The sequence below is a fragment of the Saccopteryx bilineata genome, chromosome 10, assembly GCF_036850765.1.
Source record: "Saccopteryx bilineata isolate mSacBil1 chromosome 10, mSacBil1_pri_phased_curated, whole genome shotgun sequence".
In the NCBI taxonomy this organism is placed as follows: Eukaryota; Metazoa; Chordata; class Mammalia; order Chiroptera; family Emballonuridae; genus Saccopteryx; species Saccopteryx bilineata.
Window position 1 is genome coordinate 5,242,664 of NC_089499.1, and position 27,024 is coordinate 5,269,687.

At 39.7% G+C, this 27,024-nt stretch overlaps 1 protein-coding gene, 1 non-coding gene and 1 pseudogene across 8 annotated transcripts in view; 1 reads left to right on the forward strand and 2 right to left on the reverse strand.

Annotated features, from left to right (window-relative positions):
• Nucleotides 1-27,024, reverse strand: part of DOCK3 (dedicator of cytokinesis 3) — a 257,811-nt gene that overhangs the window by 221,989 nt on the left and 8,798 nt on the right. For all 7 annotated transcript variants that reach the window (XM_066245908.1, XM_066245906.1, XM_066245904.1 and 4 more), the window contains exon 2: nt 1,446-1,529. In XM_066245908.1, the coding sequence (XP_066102005.1) occupies nt 1,446-1,529 (84 nt within the window). The remainder of the gene's footprint in view (nt 1-1,445; nt 1,530-27,024) is intronic.
• On the reverse strand, nt 3,621-6,128 carry LOC136314408 (dnaJ homolog subfamily A member 1-like; annotated as a pseudogene).
• LOC136314762 (U2 spliceosomal RNA) lies at nt 16,223-16,408 on the forward strand. Its single transcript, XR_010727363.1, has one exon. It is a non-coding gene; the product is annotated as a U2 spliceosomal RNA (small nuclear RNA).

The window sequence follows — 27,024 nt, forward strand, 5'->3', positions numbered from 1 at the left end:
TATTCTATTATTTATTTATATTCTAGTTGTTTATTTTTGTCAGTTATATCACCACAAAATTTTTTTCCAGTCTAATTTAATTTTTGTTCCTTTTTTTTATATTAATCCTTTTCATTGATGCATAATTTACATACAGAAAAATGCACAGACTGTAATTACATTTCTATGAGCTCTCACAAAATATAGCACCAATGTAACCCGTATTTCATCAAGATACAGAACTCTCCAATCACCCTGAAAGTATCCTCCATCAATATTCTCCCAGAAGCAACCACTATTCCTTTTTGTTTTATTACTAATTTTAGAGAGAGAGGAAGGCATAGGAGGGAGAGAAAGAGAGAGACATCAATTTGTTGTTCCACTTATGTATGCATTCATTGGTTGCTTCTTATATGTACCCTCACTGGGAATCATACCCCTAACCTTGGTGTATCAGGACAATGCTCTAACCCAGTGGCCCCACCTTTTTAGGGCCATGGACCGGTTTAATGTCAGAAAATATTTTCACAGACTGGCCTTGACGGTGGGACAGATAAATGTATCACGTGACCGAGACAAGCGTCAAGAGTGAGTCTTAGACGGATGTAACAGAGGGAATCCCTGGTCATTTTTTAAAAATAAAACATCGTTCAGATTTAAATATAAATAAAACAGAAATAATATAAGTTATTTATTCTTTCTCTGTGGACTGGTACCAAATGGCCCACGGACCGGTACCGGTCCACGGCCCAGGGGTTGGGGACCACTGCTCTAACCAACTGAGCTACCTGGCCAGGGCCTGAGGCAACCACTATTCTGATGTCTATCACCATATATTTGTAGTGTTGCTTGTCCTTAAATTTCATATAAATGAAATTATATATAATGTAATCTTTTATATCTGGTTCTTCTGTTCAACCTAATGTTTTTTTAGATTTGTCCATGTTGTTGCATCTTTATACTTTTATCTACGTTTTTTACAAATTTCTTTATTTTAAATAAATTTTTGTTGAGATGTAGCATCCATAGTGTGCAAATCATTAGTCTACAGCTAAATTTTCAAAATGTATACACCTGTATGCCCTCCACTCAAATATTAGCAGCATCTCAAAGCCACTCATGTCTCTTCCAGTCACCACTGTGCAAACACACTCATGCACACTCTCACATGCACACACCCTTAAATTGAATGCAATACAGAGGAAAATGGATCATTTTTATCATACACAACAATATCACAGATACACTCTTGGCAGGCAAAAGAAGCTGATTCTAACATTTATATGAAAATAGCTCATATCTTTATGATGAACAAAGATCAGGGAGGATTTTATAATATATTATAATGTTAATTATATCTTCAAAATGATGGTTTATATAATGTTACTACAAATGCTATTATATAAAATATAGATTGTACTGTCCAAAATTATCACTATTTGTATGCTTTATAGTTCTATACTTACCTTCACATTTTTCAAGAATCTGGACCGTTTCTCCTATTTCTAAGACCAGCCCTTGAGGGACAGATCCTCGAAAACTGCATATCACTAGAAAAACAAAGATTAAACACATCAATTAGCATTTTTAATCACTGAGACTGAGTCAGAGTCCAGGAAATTAAGCACTAAATTTTCTTAATATATACTCTCCCTTCTTCACAAATTCACCTTTCACATATGCAAGCCCCTTTCAATGTAATTAATATTTTAAAAGATAATGTTAAGTAGATCAGGACACTGAAGTACACTTTAGCAAAATTACAATTCCCGAGTAGTGTGCGAAAATATTTCTGTAAACAGTGTTACTCTCTCTCCCTCAGCATGACTTGTCATTTTTGGGCAAGTATACATTAATTACTTAAGAAAATATTAACATTGGAAGCTTCTTATCTACTATAAACAGATATTTTTATAAAGAATCACCAAACAAGTATGATTATGCTTTGAGACACCAAATCCCCATAATAAAAATGAAAACAGAAATTAATGAAATAAAAAGCAAAAGTATAACAGAAAATCTATAGATACCAATCAAAATCCCATGTCTCTTTTTAGAAAATTGATATATTAATTCCAAAATTTATATGACAACAAGAATGAAGAATAGCCTTATAAATATTAAAGGACTTATATTACCCTATATCAAGGCTCTATCCATTGAGCAGCAAACCAGCCAGGGAAAGATTAAAATTGAAGTAAATATAATAGAAAAAGAAAATAGACAAAACCAAAAAGTTCTTGGAAACCTCAAGAAGGCCCTGGCCACTGGTGCAGTAGATAGACCATCATCCCAGAGCACTGAGGTCACAGGTTCGATAATGAGGTTGCTGGTCCAAGGCCTGGTCAAGGCATGTGTGAGAAGCAATCCAATGGGTGTACAACTAAGTGGAGCAAAGAGTTGAAGCTTCTCTCTCTCCCTACCCTCCTCTAAAAAAAAAAGGCAATAAAATTGACAGAACTTTAGCTAGATTGAAGAGAGAGAACTCAAATTACTAAAATCAAGAATTAAATATAGTACATTACTAACCAACTTTATAAAATATAAAAAGGATGATAAGAGGACACTATGAACAACTATACACCAACAAATTAGATAACTTAAACTGAACAAATTCCTAGAAAGATACATATTACTGAAGAAACAGAACATCTGAATATGCCTATAACAAGTATAAAAATCAAATTAGTCATTTTTTAACTTCCCACAAAAAAAGGCATAGCCCAGGAAAACACAGGACAGATGGCTTCTCTGAAGAATTATACCAAATATTCAAGGAGGAATTAATACCAATCTTTCATAAACTGTTGTAAAAAATAAAAAGTAAAGAACACTTTCTAACTAATCTTATAAGACCAGTATTACCCCGATACTAAAATGTGACAAAGATACCACAAAAAAGCTACAGACCAATATCTTTCCATTAATTCAAACACAACAATCCTCAACAAAATGTTACCAAACCAAACCCCGCAATGTTTTTTTCAATTGCTTATACATTACCAAGTAGTATTTTTTAATTGATTGGGATGACATGGTTCATCAAACCACACAAGTTTCAACTGTACAACTCAATATAACACTGTCATGCACCCCCCTCCCCATGCAAAGTCTCTTTCCACCTCCAATCACCCCCTTCGCCCCCTCCCCCTACTCCACTCCCCCTCTCCCTCTGGCTGTTGCCACCGTGTTGTCTGTATCTATGTGTTATGTATATATGTTTTTTCGGCTAATCCCTTCACCATCTTTCATCCAGTACCCTCACCCTCTTCCCCTCTGACAGTTGTACCACCAAGTAGTATTTATCGCAGGAATTGCAAGGCTGGCTCAACATATGTATATCAATTAATATAATATATCATATTAATAGAATAAAAGACTAAAACCACACTATCATAGTATGATCTAAAACAGTATATACATAGTATATACACAATCATTGTCAAAAAGCATTTGACAATATCCAGCATCCTTTTCTTTTTTCCAAATCTTTTATATTTGAGTTTATTCTTCATTTAACTTTTAAAACACTACTATAGTTTAATACTAAAACAGAAATAATAGCAAATTATGATTACAGTCCTTCACTCATTCGCTACTGTACACGAAATGCCAGCAGTGAGTGTTATTCACTGGCTCCATTAAGAGGTCTGACACTGAACACCAACCCTAGGATGAAGTTCGTCATTTCATATGCTTCTCCATTGTAATGATGCTGTCTTTCTCAATTTGAATCAAAGCCCACGAGTTCTACCTAGTCATCAGTGTCTTCTACTTCCTTACTTGCATGTAGGAATTTTTCCAGCAACAAAAGTTTATCAAGAGAGAGAAAGCCGGAAGGTAGGCTTCCCCCTCGCTCCTCTAAGGGAGGGTTCAGTCTCTTCCAGCCCTGCTCCAGCCACCTATGACCTAACCTTGCCCAGAAAGCTGGGGCTTGCCACTAAAGGCTGAAGGTGCCCAGGGCCGTCGGCCCCATCTACGACACTGTGGACGAGCCTAGGGTATTTCTTCCAAGAAGCAGGTAAACTGATCTCATTTGCACAAGGACCACTTAACTATGTTTTGCCTGAATAGTCAGGTTTTTTATTCTTCCCTCAAAGATCTCTGTTGTGGGTGTTGATAGTCCTATTTTCTGTGGCTTTGCTTAATATATAGTGTTTGCTTTATCCCTCCTACCTCAATGCCCCACTCATATTTCAGGCTGGGACCTACTCCTAATTTAGAGCTCTCTTTCCCCTATTGCCAACTTCTATTATGAATCTACCTTTGCCACCCAGCTTAGGGTATCCCAAGGTTCTCTTTACCATGCCACAGCCGCAGAGCTCCAGGGAAAAGCACCCTGGTCTCATCTCTCCAGGCAGAGGAGAACAGAAGCTCCATATCCACACATGATGCAAATGGCTTTTTCAGTCTACCTGAATCATTACCAGCTAGAAGCAGCGGTCATTGGGACTTGGACATGAGCTGCAAAGTATAGAATGGTGACAATAATTCCAGTGCCATGCGGACTTTTCCTGGGTGTGGACTTTTCCTGTACTCCTGCTCCCTATGACAGCTCCTAACAGACTGAACTGTGGTTGGGTTGCATTTTTCAGGGATTTGGCATGGTGATGGGGCCAACTTGGACTTGGTGAACATGTTAAGGACACTACTCCTTTATGGATTCTTGCTGTATTGGCCAAGAGTTTGCTTAAAGGCTTTTAATCACTGTAAAAAAAATTGAAGACTGGATAAAAAAGATGGGGCACATATACACCATGGTATACTATTCAGCTAGAAGAAATGATGACATCGGATCACTTACAGCAGACTGGTGGAATCTTGATAACATTATGCGGAGTGAAATAAGTGAATCAGAAAAAAACAAGAACTGCAGGATTCCATACATTGTTGGGACATAAAAGCGAGACTAAGAGACATGGACAGGAGTGTGGTGGTTACGGGGGGTGGGGGGAGGGAAGGAGGGAGAGGGGCAGGGGGAGGGGGAGGGGTACAAAGAAAACTGGATAGAGGGTGACGGAGGACCATCTCTCTTTGGGTGATGGGTATGCAACAGAACTAAATGACAAGATAACCTGGAAATGTTTTCTTTGAATATATGTACCCTGATTTATTGATGTCACCCCATTAAAATAAAAATTTATTTATAAAAAAAAAAGAGAGAGAGAAAGCCATTCTCAGGGAAGTTCATCTTAAATGTGATGATCAGGCAACATTCTTCATTTGATCTATGATAAATTGGCATGCCTTCATTTAGCACACACCTGATATCTCCATGCTTGACAGTCTGACATAGGTGAGAGGCGATGGCTATGGTACAGTTGTCAAGAGTAGCCATTGGCTTGCCTGACCAGGTGGTGGCGCAGTGGATAGAGCGTCGGACTGGGATGCGGAAGAACCCAGGTTCGAGACCCCGAGGTCGCCAGCTTGAGCGTGGGCTCATCTGGCTTGAGCAAAGAGCTCACCAGCTTAGACCCAAGGTTGCTGGCTCCAGCAGGGGGTTACTCGGTCTGCTGAAGGCCCGCGGTCAAGGCACACGTGAGAAAGCAATCAATGAACAACTAAGAAGTCGCAACGCGCAACGAGAAACTGATGATTGATGCCTCTCATCTCTCTCCGTTCCTGTCTGTCTGTCCCTGTCTATCTCTGCCTCTGTTAAAAAAAAAAAAAAGAGTAGCCATTGGCTTTTGGAAGCCACACAATGCTTCAACCAGCTGTATGTCCATACACATAAAAAGGTCTTCTCCTTGCTGAATGAAAACAGCATGGTCCTTCTGATCTAAAACAGTGATATCTCCTGTCTCCCGTCCTGGTTCTTGGTATCCTTCACCACAGAATGTTATCTTCTGGCTATCCTTCATGCCTTTGTCAATATGAACTTCTAGAATCTTCTCTCGAACTATCTTCCTTCCATTGCATACTTTACATCTATCCTTAGGACTGGTCCCTTCCCCACGGCCCTGGCACTCCAGGCACACAGACCATTTCAGGTCCTATCTGATGAATTCTTATTTGCATCCCAGTACCTTGGCGATCAGGACAGAACTCGGATGTTCCTTTCTTACCATCTCAGCTTTCACATTTTCACAAATCACATTCTTTTGCAGAGCTAGTTTTCTTGTTGCACCATTATATAAATCTTCTAAGGTTACTGACTTCTACTAACAACTCTGTTTACAATAGCATCAAAAAATAAAAGGTATAATTTTTTAAAGTTCAAGACATACAATGAAAACTATAAAACACTGTTAGAAAAAAATCAACTAAATAATTAGGAATACATCCTATCTCATGATTCAGAAGACTTTATATTAACATGGCAATACCCTGCAGATGGATCTATGAATGCAACACAATCCCTATCAAAGTTGTATCTGGTCTTGCAGAAATTGACAGGCTAATCTAAGAAATTCATAGGAAAAAGCAAAGACCGATAATAGTCAAAATAACCTTAAAACCAAAGGAAGTTGAAAAACTCAAACTTCCCTATTTTAAAACTTACTACAAAGTTATAGCAATCAATACAGCATGGTACTGGCAAAACTCTTATTGAAATATAAATGAGAGTCCAGAAACAAACCCTTAAATTTATACAGTATTAAGTTATTCTTCCCATGGGTGCCCCAAAATATAAATCAATAGAATAGTCTTTTAAACAAATAATACCGGAACAACTCGATATCCACACGCAAAAGAATGAAATTGTACTCCTATTTAACACTATACACAAAATTAACTCAAAATAAATTAAATAAAGACCTAAATGTAAGACCTAAAAACTATAAAATGCTTAAACAAAAGAGCAGATCCTAATGAGCTGACATGAGGCTGTGATTTCTTAGACACAACACCAAAAGCACAAATAACAAAAGAAAAAATAGGTATATTAAGCTTCATCAAAATTTAAAACTTATATGCCACAAATGACACTATCAAAAAAGTGACATACACCTGATGAAATGGCATTTACCCCAGAGATGCAAGGATGGTTCAACACCCACAAATCAATCTATACGATACACCACATCAACTTGTAAAGGACAAAAATGATAAGATCATCTCAATAGATGCAAAAAAGCATTTGACAAAGTTTAACATCCATTTATGATAAAAGCTCTCAACAAGTGAGTATGGTAGAAACATTCATCAACATTATAAAAAAACAGACAAGCAGGTAATATACTCACTGGTGAAAAGCAAAAGTTTATCCTCTAAGATCAAGAACAAGTGAAAAATGTCCCCTCTCTTCACTTTTATTCAACATATACTAGAATTTCTAGCCAGAGCAAATAGGCAAGAAAAATAAGTAAAAGGCATCCAAATCAGAAAGGAAGAAATAAAACTGTCTCTATTTGCAAATGTCATATTATATATAGCAAACCCTAAACACTCATTAAAAAAATAAAATAAAATGAATCAGCAAATTCAGCAATGCCATGATACAAAAATCAATATACAAAAATCAACTGCATGTCTATACACTAATAACAAACTATCAAAAAGAGAAATTAAGATGGCAATCCTATTGTATACCTGAAACTAACATTATATCATAAAAAGGTATATCATAATATAAAAAGTATATCATAATATAAAAAGGAAAAAGAAAACAATCCCATTTACAATTGCATCAGAAATAATAAAGTACCTAGGAATAAATTTAACCAAGGAATTGAAAGACGTACCCTGAAACCTAAGGCAGTGATGAAAGAAACTAAAGAAGGTAAATAAATAGAAATTCCATATTTATAGAATAGAAAAATTACTATTCTTTTTTTTTTTTTTTGTATTTTTCCGAAGTGAGAAGCGGAGCGGGGGTGGGGACAGAGGCAGGCAGACAGACAGACCTCCGCATGTGCCCAACCGAGATCCACCCGGCATGCCCACCAGGGGGTGATGCTCCCCATCTGGGGCGTTGCTCTGCTGCAATCAGAGCCATTCTAGCGCCTGTGGTAGAGGCCATAGAGCCATCCTCAGCACCAAGAATTACTATTCTTAAAATATCCATACTACCCAAAGAAATCTAGAGATCCAATGCAATACCTATAAAAATCTTAATGGCATTTTTTGCAGAAAAAGAACTAACAATCCTGAATTTGTCTGAAATTACAAAAGACCTCGAATAGCTAAAGCAATCTTGACAAAGAACAAAACTGAAAACATCATACTTCCTAATTTCCAACTATGCTACAGAGCTATAGTAATCAAAACAGTATCGTATTGGCATGAAAACACACCTAGATCAATAGAACAGATTAAAGAGCCCAGTCATAGACTCACACAAAAATATTTAATTTACAACAAAGCAGCTAAAAATATACACGGAAGAAAGGATAGTGGTTGAAAAAACTGAATAGCCACACGCAAAAGAATGAAACAAAACCCCTATCTTACACCTTACACAAAAATCAACTCAAAATAGATTAGAGACCCAAGCATAAGACCCTAAACATTAAAACTCCTAAATGGCATCAGTGTTGAAAATAATTTTTTAATTTAACACCAAAAGCAAAAGCAATGAAAGCAAAATAAGCAAATGAAACTAAAAACCTTCTGCACAGCAAATGAAACCATCAGCAAAATGAAAAGACAACTGACCAAATGAGAAAAAAAAATTGCAAATCATATATTTGATAAGGCATTGATATCCAAAATATATAAAGAACTCAGACATCTCAAAAAAAATATAAACAATCCAATCAAAAAATGAGCAGAGAATCTGAATAGGCATTCTTCTGAAAAAGACATACAAATGTCCAACAGGCACATGAAAAAGTGCTCAATATCACTAATCGAGTAAGAAATGCCAATCAAAACCACAAAATATCACCTCACCCTCACCATAATTGTATAATCTCATCATAATCTCCTAAAGAGATGGTGTATAACATTTATCAGGGTCTCAAAATGGAATTTGACACTTACCCTCCTTCCCCAACAACAACAAAAAACTAAATTAAAGAAAAGAGCTGTAAAAAACAAGTAACTTTTATTTAAAAGGTTTAAAAATGAAAATCATGGTTTGATATCTCAGGTCCATGCTCTCTTTATCAATTGCTCTGGGACAAAGGTAGGTTTGTTTCAACATAGTGGCCTCAGAGAAGTAGGCATCTGCCCAACAGAGCTAGTGGGCGAAGACGCAGACTCTAAAAGCTAAGGATAGAGGGATGGCCACAGAGATGGTGAATTATTTGGAGAGATCCAGACGGGAAAGTTGAAGCTTTCTCTCCAAGAAGTTGAGGCCCAGGAGCACAAACAGTGCACACAGCAGTTTTAATACTGTTTTAGAGCACAGGTGTCAAAAATCCCAGTTACAGCCATGGCCGGTTAGCTCAATCAGAGCAGCAGTTCTCAACTTGTGGGTCGCAACCCTGGCGGGGTTGCCTAAAGCCATCGGAAAATACATAATGCATATCAGGTATTTACATTCCGAATCATAACTGTAGCAAAATTACAGTTATGAAGTAGCCACCAAAATTATTTTTTGGTTTGGGGTCACCACAACATGAGGAACTGTATTGCGGGGTCATGGCATTAGAAAGGTTGAGAACCACTGAGTTAGAGCGTTGTCCCAAAACACCAAGGTTGTGGGTTCATTCCTTGAACAGGGCATGTACAGGAAGTGACCAATGAATGTACAGCTAAGTGGAACAACAAATGAATGCTTCTCTTGCATGGGTGTGCTTTCTACCCCTACCCCTTTCCTTTGTCTGTCTTCTAAAATCAATTGATAAAAAAAAATTCTAGTTACAAGGATACTTTTGAGAATTTTTAGTGATAAAAATAATCCTAAAACTAGAAGGAAAAAGATTATTAACGCATAGCACTAAAGTTTAGATTTAGAACTTGTTTCTGTCATTTAACTAATTGAAATATCAAGTTTAAAAGAAAATGCAGCCCAAGGTATTCATTCCACTTACTTTATAAACTAATAAAATGTAATTGTCATTTCCTCAATCAATAATCTATTTCCAATTTACAATCTCCAAATACCACAGAGAAAAATATTCCCTCACACGTATCAAAGTTAATAAGGTCATTTATAAAGCAATAATGCCTACTACAACATAATATTTTCTTAGTGAAATTATATATAAATTCTGATCTCATGTGAGGAAAGTAAGTGTATTTATTTTACTAAAGAGGCAAATAGAAGATAGTTAAGTGATTTGTTCATAACCATTATAAGTTTTCCATGTTAGGAAAAGTATTGCCTAGTTCCTTTGGAAATAAATTCCATTATTCTTTTATCTATATAGTTTCTCTAAATCTAAAAGCACTCTTAGGCTCCCCAATTTACCTTCCTGAAACACCTTTGTCCCTTGATCAAAATGTTTCAGTGGACCCCCACTGCCCACAGAATAAGGACTAAATTCTACACTGACATTCAATGCCCTTCTCAGCCAAACCTACTTTTCCAATCTTCTCCCAGTGTCACAGAACTTGGTCTATGTGTTTTGTTGTTCCCCTAAAACACCTTGCACAAGTCTCCAATCCATACCTCACTGCTTTCTACTGCCTAGATCTCATCCCATGCTTCCTCTTCACTCACCAAAACCCTACTGAGGCATCAAGACTCAGTTCTTTCACCCTTAGTAATCTTTCCTGGTGCCCCTAGGCTCTGAACTCTTATGACACATTCTACTTCTACCATATGTTTGACGTTTACTATAACCAATATGTTTTTATAATAATAATTTCTTGTGTGCATGGTGTGTATATGCATCAGTTAGTCTTACCTCCTTACTATTCTGCGTGCCCATCAAGCCTAATCCTCACCTTTTTATAGAAACTCTCCCTCTCCATGTGATTTCAATGAGGCTGTCAAACACCCTCAATCACAGGTGGGCACTTTAAATGAAGTAGTCTAGGCCATGCTATTCATTCCCTGAAGTCTTCCCAACAAGAAATAGTTCTTTCCTATTCTATCATGAGCTGTAAAGACATAACCCCAGAGCTGCCAAGATGTTCCCCAATAATGAAAGAAGTATATCTGAAGAGGTTAATGACTACAAAAAGAGTCCCACACACAGACATATGCAGAAATGTAAGATGAAGACATAGAGGTCCTGATGTCTTGAGTCCCTGATCCCAGTCTAATCTGAGAACAGACCCATTCATTCATGCCTTTTCTGGTAACATGAACCAATAAAGTCTCCCTTTTTCTTCCATTTAAGATGGATTACTGTTGGTTATAATTAAAAGAATTCTTCAGATCAACTCAAGAACAGGAACATGTTCGTTTCCTCGATTGAACCCTCCACATGGTAAGCATCTAATAAACATTGCTGAACTGATTCCTATCCTCTGGTGGCTCTAACCAAGACCCAGTAAGAGAAAAAGTCCTGTATAGAAAATCAGGATCTGAATTCAAGACCCAATAGTCAAACTGTGTGACCTTGAGCAAGGCACTACACATCCTTGACCCTGGTAATCCCACCTGAAAAACAAGAAGGTTGAGTTACATCATTCAAGTATCTTCTAGGTCTAAAATTCTATGAATATATATCAATAGTTCTTAGCTAAAAATTATTGTCAACTGTCACTGTTTCCACTACTCTCCAGGCTCTATTTGGGGTCTGTTTAAGGCTTTGCCCTTTTCTGTTAAAGTCTTTCTTTGTTTATGAGTACATGTTTTGGCACTCTGGCCTTCAGGTTCAGGCTATTTCCTGAAACTGTTAGCCCTCATCCCAATTCCCTTTGAAACTGGACTATTTCTACTGAAACTATGCTGGCCTTTTCTCTGGTTCTAGATCAGACTGTCTCACTGAAACTGTGCTTCAGGATTCAGTTTGACTTATTTGGGAGCAGGCTGTTATGCTAAAACTGTGCTGTTCGGCCTCAACCTGATTCCTTTAGGACCTGGATATTTCTCTGAAACTCTGCTTCAGCTTTGGGACTGGTCTGCTCTTAAAGTGGGACACTGGTATCTGGCTGGCAGGCTGTTTGGGCCTTTGCTCTAAAGAAAAGCCTCTGATAAATGGAAATCCCAGTTGTCTAAATACTTTCAGGCATCCAGTCCTCTCCTCATGCACATCTGTAACTAAATGGATTGCTATGACTAAACGTAATTTAGAATATCAATGGCTACTATGGAGAACTTTTGAAGTCCTCAAATCTACTTTTTCCTAAAGTCAAACTGGACAACTATAACTCTGAAATTAGCAACACTGGATGGAACATATATTTCTTTTCTTTTTCTTTTTTGTGGGAGAGAGAGAGAAGAATAGATAGGGCGAGACAGATAGGAAGGAAGAAAGATGAGAAGTATCAGTTCTTCATTGCAGCACCTTAGTTGTTCATTGATTGCTTTCTCATATGTGCCTTGACCAAGGGTCTACAGCAGTGTAGTTGGACCCTTGCTCAAGCCAGCGACCTTGGGCTCAAGCTAGCGCCTTGGGCTTCAAACTAGAGACCTTTGGGTTCAAGCCAGCGACCATGGAGTCATGTCTATGATCCCACACCCAAGCCAGCGACCCCGTGCTCAAGCTGGTGAGCCCCAGCTCAAGCCAGATGAGCCCACGCTCAAACCAGCGACTCCAAGGCTTTGAACCTGGGCCTTCTGCATCCCAGGCCAATGCTCTATCCACTGCACTACCACCTGGTCAGGCTGGAATATATATTTCAATTGGTATTCCAAACGTTACTATGAGTCTAAAATTGCCCCTTTGCAGAATAAAGTGTTGAGATTAACTGAGGCAAATAAGCACGAACAGAAAGGAAAAAATGGCTTCCGAAGCTTCATGTCCCTCTCGGTCAGCTTCTGTCTCAGGCTCCGCCTCCAGTGCCATCTTGTTTTCCCTACTGGCTTCTTTGTCTCTGGCTCCCTCTCTGGTTCCATCTTCCACCTCCTCTGAACCTGTCCTCACTCCAGCCTTTGAGCTTATCAGAACCTGTCCCTTTAAAACTAAGCCTTCTGAGGAACCTAAGGAACCCCAAGTTTCGCTGGACTAAGGCTGAATTACAAACCCTAAAGAGTTTCCTAAAGAAACTGAGCATGCTCAAGATTTGGTGAGGGATTTAACAGTTATTCAAACTTGTCCGCCTGGTTTCTCTGAACACTCGCTGGAGACCTCCACCACGCAATTACAATAGCCTTTCCTAGCCTGTTGACTGGAACAAAATTCAGGCTTGCCTACAAAAGCCTGATGAAACTGTTCTTAATTATTACACTCGACATCAGATTGTTTTCAAAGAAAATTCTACTCTTCCTTCAAATGTTGGCTCCATTCGGGTGACCTTTAACTCTATGCTTATTAACAGGCTGAACTGAGATTTCTCTTTTGTTAAAAGGACCAAGATAGAAAGGGAGATCATGTTCACTCTAGACTTGGTTAACTTAGCAAATCAGCTTGCTCACACCGTAGGTGAATCACCTAGAAAATCGCAAAAAATCTTCATTTTCAGCTCTGACAAATGAAGGCTCCTAAGAAAAACCAAAAAGCTCCTACCTTCTGCCTTATTGCAAAGCGTTAGGACATTTTAAAAAAAATTGTCATAATTTAAGCACTTCAGATACCTTCCGCCTTTGAACCCACTCTTCCAGTGTTCTAATCCTCAATGACGGGGCTCCAAGAAACTACAAGGGCTGTTCCCAATCTCCCCTCTGTCACCTTGGAGAAACCACTATCTTGACTGGAAATGGATCTCTCTCTGTCCTTACTGACCCTGGAGTCACACTCCCAATGCTCAACCCCACTGCTACACAGCAGCCCTTGCCTTGGAGTGCTGAAACAATTGAAACAGTGGCAATTACTAATAAACACAACAGGTTCCTGTCTCTGAACCTACCACTTTGAAAAATATTCACCCTTTTCTCCTTCGTTCCTCTACTTTTACTCATTTACTAGGTCAAGACTTCTTAGAAAAGTACTATGCTGGCATTTCTTTCTCCCTAAAAGGGGAAATACTTCTACAGTTTGACAGTAGCCATCAAAATAGTCAATCAAATGAACTAAATAACCCTTTGACATCTTTTATTTGGTTCATTTCTGGTGGCACAATTGCTAAATCTGGAAGCACTGATCATTTGTCCCTATTGGGTCAGCTGCCATCCTTTTTGTGGGAAAAATTTTCAACTGATACTGGCAGAATCCACAGTGTACCTCTTATTAAGATTCAAATAAAGCCTGACCAGGCAGTAGCATAGTGAATAGAGCATCGGACTGGGACACAGAGGACCCAGATTCAAAACCTCAAGGTCACCGGCTTGAGCACTGGCTCATTCAGCATGAGCATGGGATCACCAGCTTGAGCATGGGGTCGCTGGCTTGGGCGTGGAATCATAGACCTGACCCCACGGTTGCTGGTTTGACCCCAAGGTCACTGGCTTGAGCCAGTCATTTGCTCTGCTGTAACTCCCGGTCAAGGCACATATTGAGAAAGCAATCAATGAACAACTAAGGCATTGCAATGAAGAATTGAAGCTTCTCATCTCTCTTCCTTCCTGTCTGTCCCTCTCTCTGTCTCTGTCACACACACACAAAAAAGATTCAAATAGATTTCTCAAAATCCCTTCCCAGAATCAATCAATTCCCCATAAGTAAAGAGGCTCTTCAAGATATAAAGCCCACAGGCCCTGGCCGGTTGGCTCAGTGGTAGAGCATCGGCCAGCGTGTGGAAGTCCCGTGTTCGGGACTTCCCAGTCAGGGCACACAGGAAAAGCGCCCATCTGCTTCTCCACCCTTCCCCCTCTCCTTCTTCTCTGTCTCTCTCTTCCCCTCCTGCAGCCAAGACTCCACTGGAGCAAAGTTGGCCCAGGCACTGAGGATGGCTCCATGGCCTCCGCCTCAGGCGCTAAAATGGCTCTGGCCACAAGGGAGCAATGCCCCACGGGCAGAGCATAGGAGCATCGCCCCCTGGTGGGCATGCCGGGTGGATCCGGTCTGGTGTATGCAGGAGAGTCTGTCTGTCTGCCTCCCCACCTTCACTTCAGAAAAATACCAAAAAAAAAAAAAAAAGATATAAAGCCCACAGTAGAGGATTACAAAACCCAAGACTGTTGCAATGCAACAGCAACTGAATGGAATGAGAGTTTAAACTGATTGAATTTGGAAAGTTTTATTTATTGGCTAGTGGTCTGTTTGCTGCACCGAGAAAGCAACGAATAGCAATGAGCTCGGGGGGAGAGGGGTATATATAGGCAAAAATTGTAAGATTATAGTTATTTTAGTATATTTGTATAATATTTTTGTATAAGTATATATTGTTTTCACAAGGACTTCATTATGACATGCACTAGTCCCTGTAACACTCCCATTTCACCTGTGAGAAAACCCATTGACCCTGATACTCTTCTCCCCACCATTACTAATGAAGCCCCTCTTGAAAGTTTAACACTGATGCATCCTCTGATCCATCATGATGATCTGCAGGAAACTCTTTTGGCTAATGCAGATTTCTCATGGTTTAATGATGGTTCACATTTAAAAAGTAAAAATGGTAAGTACTCCATTGGATATGCTATCGTAACTATTGATGTCATCGAGGCAGCACCTCCAGCCCAACAGGCTGAATTACTTGGGCTTCTACTTTAGCCAAGAGCAAAAGCGCCAACATTTATGCTAACAGGAGATAACCTTTCAGAGTATGTAGTTCATGGTTTTGGAATGTTAGAGAAGCAATGTGGCTTCCTTACTCCCCTCGGAAATAAAATTTTAAATGGTCCATATTTTCAGAAACTATTGGATGCTACACTGTTACTTGCTGCTTTAGCTATCACTAAGATCCATGGGAATTCTAAACTAAAGCTAAGGGTAATCACTTTGCTGACATTTCTTCAAGGAATCAGCAGCAGTCAAACCTTGTTATGGTCCAAAGGGATATTTTCCCAACTGATAACTTAGAAAAACTGGCGAGAGAAACCCAACAACTGTCCTCAGAAAAGGAAAAACAAGACTGCAACAAAATGAATAGTCATGCACCAGGTAACAATGTTTCAGTCAACAACAGACTATGTGGCAATGGTCCTGTAAGATTATAATGGAGATGAAAAATTCCTATCACCTAGTGACATCGCAGCCTTCATAGCATAGTAGCATAACACATTACTCATGTGTTTGTGGTGATGAGGTGTAAACAAACCCACTACACTCCCAGTTGTATCAAAGTACACAGTACATACAATAATGTATAGTATATAATACTTGATAACAGTAAACAATTATGTTACTGGTTTATGTATTTACAATACTTTTTACTATTGTTCAAGAGTGTGCTCTTTCCACTTACAAAAAAAGTTTGCATTGTTTATTGCCTTTGGCTAAGATCAAGTGTAGTATCTGTCATCAGTTGAATATCTGGTATGTCCTCTATCTGAGGACAATATATTAAATGGATTTTTGGAGCAGGGAGACAGAATAGGAGCTTGCTCTGTCTACTCCACACATCTACCCGGTGTTGCAGTACTTCTGGGAACGGTATAACCCCTCCTCCAAAAAAAGTTTGCTGTAAAACAGTATGCCGTGTTACACTGGCAGCAGCCTCATACATCTCCTATTTATCATGTCCCCTGATTGAATCATTTTCTCTTGTACTTGATTATTAATTTCATGTGGTTTTGTACAGAAACATGCTGTACAGGCTTGCAGCCTATGAGTACAGCTATATTGTATAGCCTAGGTGTGCAGTAAGCTATATACCATCTATGCTTGTATAAGTGCACTCTATGATGTTCTCATGATAAAATCACCTAAGAACATTCCTCAGAACATATCCCTATTGGTAAGCAGAACATAAGAAAACCAAATAATAACCCAGTACAACCAGATAATAACCTACCAGATGTTCTAAAATTTCCACTCCTGCCTATGGTACATGCATTAAACTACTGGTCCACTGAAAAAATGATAGCATTCATGAATCAATATTGGTGGGGATATATTAATAAGGCTGCAAAAAGCTCCTACCTCACTTGACCCACTTGTCCAAAAGACAATTTAGGGAAGGCTGTTCTCTCTGCTCTTAAGTATTTTAAATTGCCTAATGGACCATTTGAGGTTTGGCAAATGGATTTCATAAAGCTCTCCCATCTCATGGATATAAATATGTTTTAGCCATGGTGTTTATGATTTTTCACTACAGACCACTGCCTCTTCTATAGCTTTAGAAAAGATTATCCCTACCTGGGGAACCCCTCCGGAACTCCATAGACATCAGGAAACCCATTTTATCTATTGGGTGCTTTGACAAAACTGTGCTGTTCAGCCAGTTTTACAACACTTGCACTGTGCTTACTATTCTCAATCCTCAGGTTTAGTTAAGTGCACTAATGACATTACCAAGACTCAACTGTCAAAATTTGTAGACTCTCCCAGTACCCTTGCCAAAAGCAGATCCACCTCCTTTGGAGCTCATAAAGTCTCACCCTTCAAGATAGTCACCTGACCTCCTATGCACTTGGCTCCTACCTCTTTCAATCCATGGTTGATTTAAAAAAAAACTTCAATATTATCAAGGTCTAATGTCTTCTATTAAAAATAAACATGTTTTGGTAGAACAATCTTTTCACAGTATACTCTCAGAAACAAAGACCTTGGGCACCACACTTTACAACCTTGAGATTTCATCTATTGGAAAAACAACTCCAGAAATACTCTCTCCAACGTTGCTTGAAAGGCCCCTATTAGGTGCTACTAACCAACCTTTGCGCTTTCAAACTCCAGGATTCACACGACACATCTAAAGAAAGCACCTAAGGATGTGCACAAAGTAAAGATTTCTCAGAACTAAAGCAGACACTATCTGACCGGACAGGTTTCCCAAGATGTCCAGACCAGGGCTTTATACCTTTTCTCGCTGTTGTTTCTTCTCTTTCATGGACAGAAAATGCTGTTCCCACATTTCCTAATCCCCTGCAAAAGGGATAAACCTCTTCCTTTGATTTTATGGCCGTTCAGAAATAGTCTCATAATGATCCCGTGACAATTAATCTCTCACTTGCTTTTCTGAAGACTTAAAGTCCACAGAAGTTGTTTTTTCATCTAGATAATTAACTGACTTAATTCTTGTCCAAAATTCAGAGACTCTGAATTTACCACCAGGCTAATTACTGATAAAATATTTTCTTCCCAATAGTTCTCTTTTGAGATAATAATACATACTGTTTAGTTGCTTCATGTTTTATTCCCACATTATTTCTTCCCAAAGTGTTTGTTTAATTCTTTCTGTTCTAAGTGTGCCTTATTAGCCATATTCATTATTCTAAGATACGGGCTTTAAATGAGAAATGCCTGAGATCTCCCTCTACCTCTCACTGTTACTCGAATCTGACAATAGGCACCTCTAAATATTTTTTATTTAATGATTGGTTTTTAGAGAAAGGAAGGGAGAGGGAAAGAAAGAGAGAGACATCAATTTTTTGTTCCATTTATTTATGCATTCATTGGTTGATTCTTGCATGTGCCTCAACCAGTGATCAGGTCCACAACCTTGGTATATCGGGACAATGCTCTAACCAATTGCGCTACCCAGCCAGGGCCATGATGGGCTTCTAATCTGTGAACTTTCCCTCCAACATGGGACACACACCCAGGAAAGGTAAACCCTGGCTTCGAAGAACAAAAGGCCACTGAAACAGAAAATACCTGACTCTTAAATCAGCAATACTTTCAGAGAAAGATCTTGATCAAAAAGGAGAAATGTAAAAAAAAAAAAAAAAAAAAAAGGTAATAAATAGAAAACTCATTTAAAGTGAAATAGGGAAACACTTCCAGAAGAGGGAGTTCTCATGTCCTATGCTGATCACAAAGAACAAGCCAAACTGTTAACAGCCCTTATTACTCCTTTTTCCTCCATAAAAGGGTTTTCTCGTTCTAGTTTTAGTAGACTTGCATGTAGCCTACCATGGTTGCACATTCGCAGTTGTAACTCCTTGTTCCCAAATAAACCCGTTTTGCTAGAGAAACAACTGGCTGTTTGTTTATGGTCAACAAAATCAAATTAAAGACAACCTATATAAATATAGACATCCCATAGTCATTGACTAGGAGACTTAATATTGTTAAGATGACAATAGTACACAACAATCTACAAATTCAATGCTCCCTATCAAAATCCCAATGTCGCCCGGGCGCTGGGGATGGCTCCTTGGCCTCTGCCCCAGGCGCTAGAGTGGCTCTGGTCGCGGCAGAGCGACGCCCTGGAGGGGCAGAGCATTGCCCCCTGGTGGGCAGAGCATCGCCCCTGGTGGGCATGCCGGGTGGATCCCCGTCGGGCGCATGCGGGAGTCTGTCTGACTGTCTCTCCCTGTTTCCAGCTTCAGAAAAAAAAACAACAACAAAATCCCAATGTCATTTTTTGCAGAGATAGAAAAACTTATCCTAGGCTCTAACCAGTTGGCTCAGTGGTAGAGCATCAGTCCAGCATGTGGATGTTCCAGGTTCAATTCCTGGTCAGAGCACAGAGGAGAAGCGATCATCTGCTTCTCCACCCTCCCCCTTCTCTTCCTCTTTCCCTCCCACAGCCATGGCTCTATTGGCTCAAGCGAGTTGGCCTCATGTGCTGAGGATGGCTCTGTGGCCTCTGCCTCAGGTGCTAAAAAATGGCTCTGTTCCTGAACAATGGAGCAATAGCCCCAGATGAACAGAGCATTACCCTCTAGTGAGCTTGCCAGGTGGATCCAGTTGGGATGCATGTAGGAATCTGTCTCTCTGCCTCCTCTCCTCTTACTAAAATTAAAAAAGAAAATTATCCTAAAATTCATACAGAACCTCCAGGGACCCCAAATAGCCAAACCAATCTTGGAGAGAAAAAAAATCAAAGTTGGCCTGGCCTGTGGTGGCACAGTGGATAAAGCGTCGACCTGGAATGTTGAGGTCACCAGTTCAAAGCCCTGGGCTTGCCCGGTCAAGGCATATATGGGAGTTGATGCTTTCTACTCCTCCCCCTTCTCTCTCTCTCTCTCTCTCTCTCCCTTTTCTAAAATGAATAAAATAAAATCTTTTTTTTTTTTAAAAAAGCAAACCAAAGTTGGAGGACTCACACTTCCGGACTCCAAAACCTACTACAAAGGTAAAGTAATCAAAACAGTGTGGTAATGGCATAAAGACAGACATAGACACCAGTGTAAGAGAACAGAAAGCTCAGAGATAAGCATCCATGTCTAACCGGTGGTGGAGCAGTGGATGGAGCATCAACCTGCGACACTGAGGTCCCCAGGTTCAAAACCCCAAAGTTGCTTGCTTGAGAACAAGCTCATACAGCTTGAGCACAGGGTCACTGGTTTGAGCATGGGATCATCAACATGATCCCAAGTTGGTGGCTTGAGCCCATAGGTTGCTGGCTTGAGCTCAAGAGTGCTGGCTGGAGCCCCCCAGTCAAGGCACATATGAGAAGCAATCAGTGAACAACTAAAAATGACACAACTATGAGTTGATGCTTCTCATCTCTCTCTCTTCCGCTGTCTCTCTCTAAAAAAAAAAATTTTGGGCCCTGGCCGGTTGGCTCAGCAGTAGAGCGTCAGCCTAGCGTGCGGAGGACCCGGGTTCGATTCCCGGCCAGGGCACACGGGAGAAGCGCCCATTTGCTTCTCCACCCCTCTGCCGCGCTTTCCTCTCTGTCTCTCTCTTCCCCTCCCGCAGCCAAGGCCCCATTGGAGCAAAGATGGCCCGGGCGCTGGGGATGGCTCTGTGGCCTCTGCCTCAGGCACTAGAGTGGCTCTGGTCGCAACATGGCGACACCCAGGATGGGCAGAGCATCGCCCCCCGGTGGGCAGAGCGTCGCCCCTGGTGGGCGTGCCGGGTGGATCCCGGTCGGGCGCATGTGGGAGTCTGTCTGACTGTCTCTCCCTGTTTCCAGCTTCAGAAAAATGAAAAAAAAAAATTTTTTTTAATTAAAAAAAATAAGCATTCACATAAATGGTCAAATGACTTTCAAACAAAGGTGCTAAGAACATTCAATGGAGAAGGACAGTCTCTTCAACAAATGGTTCTGGGAAAACTGGATATCCACATACAAAAGAATGAAGTTGATCCCTACACCATATATAACAATGAACTCAAAATAGATTAAACATCTAAATGTAAAAACTAAAACTACAAAACTCTTAGAAGAAAACAGAGGAAAAGCTTTATGATGAATCTGACCACAATTTCTTGGATATGACACCAAAAGCACAGGCAGTAATGGAAACATAGATACAGTAGTGTCCCCTTATCTTTGGTTTCACTTACAGTTTCAGTTACCCACCATCAACCATGATCCAAAAATACTAAGTGAAAAATTGCAGAACTAAACAATTCATAACTTTTAAATTGTAGGCCATTCTAAGTAGCGTGATGAAACCTCATGCCATGCACTCGATCCTGTCCAGGAGGTGAATTATCTCTTTGTCCAGCGTCTCCACATTGCATGCACTACCCACCTGTTAGTCACTTAGTAGCCCTTCCGGTTACCAGATTAACTGGCATGGTAGTGCAGGCTTATGTTCAAGTAACCCTTATTTTACTTAGGTAATGGCCCTAAGTACCAAGGGTAGTGATACTGGCAATTCAGGTATGACAAACAGAATTCACAAAGTGCTTCCTTTAAATGGAAAGGTAAGCATAGGGAAAAAAACATACTATATATAGGATTTAGTATCACCTGTAATTTCAGACATCCACTGGTTGTCTTAAAACCTAAGCCCCATAGTTAAGGGGGGACTACTGTAAATGAAACTTCATCAAAATTAAAAACCTTTATGTATCAGAGTACTATAACAGAGTGACAAGGCAAACCATGAAATGGGAGAAAGCATTTGAAAACCATGTAACATAAGATATTAACATCCAGAATATTTAAGAACTACAACTGAAAGAAATCTATTAAAAATAGGCAAAGTGCTTGAATAGACATTTCTCCAAAGAAGACATAAAAATAACAAATAAGCACATAAAAAGATGTTCAATTATTAGGGAAACGCAAATCAAAACCACAATAAGATATCACTCGCATCCATTTAGATCACGGTTCCCCAAACTTTTTACACAGGGGGCCAGTTCGCTGTCCCTCAGACCGTTGGAGGGCCAGACTATAAAAAAAATATGAACAAATCCCTTTGCACATTGCACATATCTTATTTTAAAGTAAAAAAACAAAACAGGAACAAATACAATATTTAAAATAAAGAACGAGTAAATTTAAATCAACAAATTGACCAGTATTTCAATGGAAACTATGCTCCTCTCACTGACCACCAATGAAAGAGGTGCCCCTTCCGGAAGTGCGGTGGGGGCCGGATAAATGGCCTCAGGGGGCCGCATGCGGCCCGCGGGCCATAGTTTGGGGACCCCTGATTTAGATGGCTATTACAACCACATTTTTTAAGAAGCAGAAACTAGGTATTGGCAAGGATATGGAAAAATTGAAATTCTTGTACATTTTTGGTGGAAATATAAAAATGATACAGGCACTATGGAAAACAGTACGGTAGTTTCTCAAAAACTATATACACAGAATTACCAGATGATAATTCTATTCCTAGGTATATGCCCAAAGGATTAGAAACAGGAGTCTAATCCTAGATATAACACAAGAGAACTGAAAGCAGAGACACAGATACTTACACACCAATGTTCATAGCAGCTTTATTCACAAGTCAAAAAGTGGAAACCCAAGTGTACATCAAAAGATGAATTGATAAACAAATGATAGCTACACATATGATGGAACAGTATTCATTCATAAAAAGAAATTAAATACTGGTATGTGCTACAACATGAATGAAAACATGCTCAGTAACATAAGCCAGACCAAAAGGACAAATATTGTCTGATTCCATTTATACATATATGAGGTATATAGTCAAATTCATAGAGACAGAAAGCAGAATAGAGGTTACCAAGAGCCAGAGGGAGGGGTATAAGTGGGATGATAAAAACGTTCTGGAAATAAATAGTAGTGATGGTTATACAGCAATTTGAATGTACTTAATGCCACTGAAATAAATATACACTTAAAATGGGTAAAATGTACATTTTATGTAATAAAAATAATTTTTAAATATTGAGGTGAAGAATTAAACCAATTAAAACAGATTACCCAACACAGAAATCAGCTATGGTTTCTGAGAAAGCAAATCAATAAAAACAATAAGTGCTTTGTGGAACAAACACAGAATCATTACCTACAGTCCTATAACACTGTCTCATTGGAGCTTAAATATTTCAGTATGTCTAAATGTACCAAAAGATTTTCTTTTCATAAGGTTCCCTCCCTCAATCCATAGTACACCCTAAGTGCTTTTTCCCTTTCCCAAACCAAAAAGTAAAACAAAGCCCCCTCCTTCCTGGCTCTCCTCATGACAACAGGATGGCTGCAGCAGTACCAGATGTCATGTCTACACGTCCCCACCCAGAAAGGACACTGCCCTCTGCACAGAACCACTCTGCATCAGGCTCTATCGCTCCCAGAAGACAGGCAATCCTACAGAGTGGAGCCTTGACCATGAGTCAGTAAGTTCTTTAACAGGACAGAGTCTGTCATAAAGGCACTGAATCTCACATCCAAGGAGAGGAAAGGAGCCATTTTCATTTTTCACACAGCTGACTATCCAGTTTCCCTTGAACAAGTTCAACTGAGGTATAGTTTGTAAATGTATGGCTGGGGAGAGAAGAAAACAGAAGTGAGTGGCTGACAAATGGGATAAAGAAAAAGATGATATTTAAAGTAACTACAGGGAAAAGAAATGTAGAGAGATAGAAAGAATACATTGACAGTAAGTCAAAGAGTCCTCAAAATTCCCCGAGAGCATCACAATCAAATGAGAAAAGGGACAAACAAGAGAACCACTAACTGGAATTGGTGATTTTCTGAGGGATTTCAGGGAGGAAGCAAACAAGTATCACTTTATTAGCGTCATAATCACTTGTTTGTTTTAACAGTATCAAATCATCAGAAGGTTCAATTAGATAACTGATGTCCAAGAAGCTGAACGGGTAGCAGGGGACAACTTTATTCTTGGGGATTTATTGCTCTCAAGCATGTATCAAATTTCTAAAAAATTTTTGAAAAGGCAACCTATGGAGGAAATAATTCCCTATACTGAAAAGGGTGCAGAAAAATAAACACCTTCACTGTCCTGGCAATAATTTCAAACATCCAGCTGCTCAGAAGTAGGAGATTAGATAAATTATAGTATATCCACACTGTGGAACAGCAGTCATTAAAACAATAAACATTCCAGACATAAGAAAATGTTCACAGTATAATAGATTTAAAATAAAAGGTTGTAAGACAGTGGCCCTAGCCAGTTGGCTCAGTGGTAGAGCATCGGCCTGGCGTGCAGGAGTCCCGGGTTCGATTCCCGGCCAGGGCACACAGGAGGAGCACCCATCTGCTTCTCCACACCTCCCCCTCTCTTTCTTCTCTCTCTCTCTTCCCCTCCCGCAGCCAAGGCTCCATTGGAGCAAAGTTGGCCCAGGCGCTGAGGATGGCTCTGTGGCCTCTGCCGCAGGTGCTAGAGTGGCTCTGGTTGCAACAGAGCAATGCCCCAGATGGGCAGCGCATTGCCCCCTGGTGGGCGTGCCGGGTGGATCCTGGTCGGGCGCATGCGGGAGTCTGTCTGACTGACTGCCTCCCCGTTTCCTACTTCAGAAAGATACAAAAAAAAAAAAAGGTTGTAAGACAGTATCTATGGTATAGCCCTAAATTTATTTTATTTTTTTAAGTGAGGGGGGAGGGAGGGAGGAAGAAAGAGAGAGAGATAATGAGAGAGAGAGATATGGAGGGGGAGAAAGAGAGAGAGAGGGATGAGAAGCATCAACTCATAGTTGCAGTACCATAGTTGTTCATTGATTGCTTTCACATATGTGCTTTGACAGAAGGGGGGGGGGGGGCTCCAGCTGAACCATTGACCGCTTGCTCAAGCAAGTGACCTTGGGCTCAAGCCACCAACTTTGGGCTTCAAGCCAGCAACCTTGGGATTGTATTGATGATCCTATGCTCAAGCCAGTGAGCCCTGCTCAAGCCAGCGACCTTGGGGTTTCAAACCTGGATCCTCAGCTTCCTAGGCCAATGCTCTATCCACTGTGCCACCACCTGGTCAGGCCTAAATTTATTTTAAGTGACTAGTTAGATGTATAACATATACAGAAAAAAATACTGGTTATATATACTAATATGTTGAGAAGGGTTATCTCTGGGTAACAAAATAAAATACACCTTCTTTCTTTTGTATATTTTTCTATGTTTACTAATATTTTTATAATGAATATGTATCTTATATAATCAGAGAAAATGTTACATAAAAAAGGAAAAGTTCAAATATATTCAACATATTGAATTCATAATACAGAGAAGAACAGAATACATTATACTTTAGAAAAAATTCCAACAATAAAAAAAAAGAACCTTTTCTTGGCGCTTCTAAAGGTTTAACCTTGAGCTCTCTGGAAAAGTCACTCATCCAAAACACAGCTTCCTCAAAGATGTCAAATGAGAGAGGTACTGTTGGGGTAAGTTCAAATTTCATTGCTATTATCTGCTACAAGGTTTCTGAATTATTGTTGGTAACTGTAAAACTCCAGGTGAGATGGGTTCATACTGCACTCCTAAAGCTCCCTCCTAAAATTGATCATCTGAAAACTCAGCAATAAACCTTCCTAGCAGGCTCAAGAATGAAAAAGACAAGACAAAAAAAAAGTGTATTCATGATGTCACAAATTTTTAACCAAATATTAGATTTATAGCTTGCCTTTTAAAATACTATCAGGATTGCCTGACCAGGCAGTGGCGCAGTGGATAGAGCATCAAACTGGGATGCCAAGGACCCAGGTTCGAGACCCCGAGGTGCCAGCTTGAACGTGGGCTCATCTGGTTTGAGCAAAAGCCCACCAACTTGGACCCAAGATGCTGGCTCGAGCAAGGGGTTACTCGGTCTGCTGAAGGCCCACAGTCAAGGCACATATGAGAAAGCAATCAATGAACAACTATGTGTCACAATGCACAACAAAAAACTAATGATTGATGCTTCTCATCTCTCCATTCCTGTCTGTCTCTGTCTATCCCTCTCTCTGACTCTCTCTCTGTCTCTGTTAAAAAAATAATAATTTTAAATACTATCAGGATTAACAAAGCAAAATAAAACTCTTCAATAGGTTGGACTCCTAATTAAGCGTTTATTGATCACTCATTATGAGATAGGTCCCAGGGTTATAAACATGAAGACAAAGTTACTTGTCCTGGAGTTCAATCCCCTGAGGCAAAAAGATGCAATTAAGCATGATCTAAAAGAATAAGTGTCATACTAGAGTTGGTCCAACTGCTGTAGGTGTAAGCAGCAGTGCTTATTAATGTAGGACAGAGCTGGGGAAGGCACCAAAGAGATGACATTTGAGCTTTCTAACCTGGCATACCCCAGGCAAAGAAAGGTAGTCACTGCATTCCTGTCATATTGTAACAACCTGAGCAAAGCAACAAAGGGAGGAAAGTTCTAGGCCTGTCTGGAAAAGGGTGAGTTGTCCAGCGTATCTACAGTGAAGAGAATGTGGAGAGAATGCCAGAAACAAAACTCAAGAAGAGTTTAGTCCCACACTTTCTCCTGTACGTGACGATGAAAATGGACGGAACATCTGTCCAATGCTAACATGTCCTTGTTACTCCCCACACTTAAGAGTAAAGCCACACAGACCTCTTAAAAGCATCTTTTCTCCATAGCTGGCCAGTCTGGCCAGAACCCCATCCTAACCCCAAACACTATCATGTAGAGCCCAGCTGCCACTGTCACGAAATGTTCAATAAGTCATCCAGATAATTTGCAATCAAAACAGGACAGAGCAAAGTCTGCTTGTTTATAAACTGGACACTTTCCTTTAATAAGACTTTCTGATTCTGTCCAACATTTTTATCAGCCACTTGGAAAAGACAGAAGATAGGTTTATCAATTGTGTAGATAAAGGTTCAAAGAAAAGATGGTACTATGTGGGATTACAAACTCAAGCTTCAAAAAGACTTGAGAGGCTATACTGATGAGCCAAATACATCTAGCTCTTTTCCCAACTTAGGACCAACAGGGGCAACCCAAATATACTCTTCATCAATGAAGTGTAATGGAAATAAATGTAATAT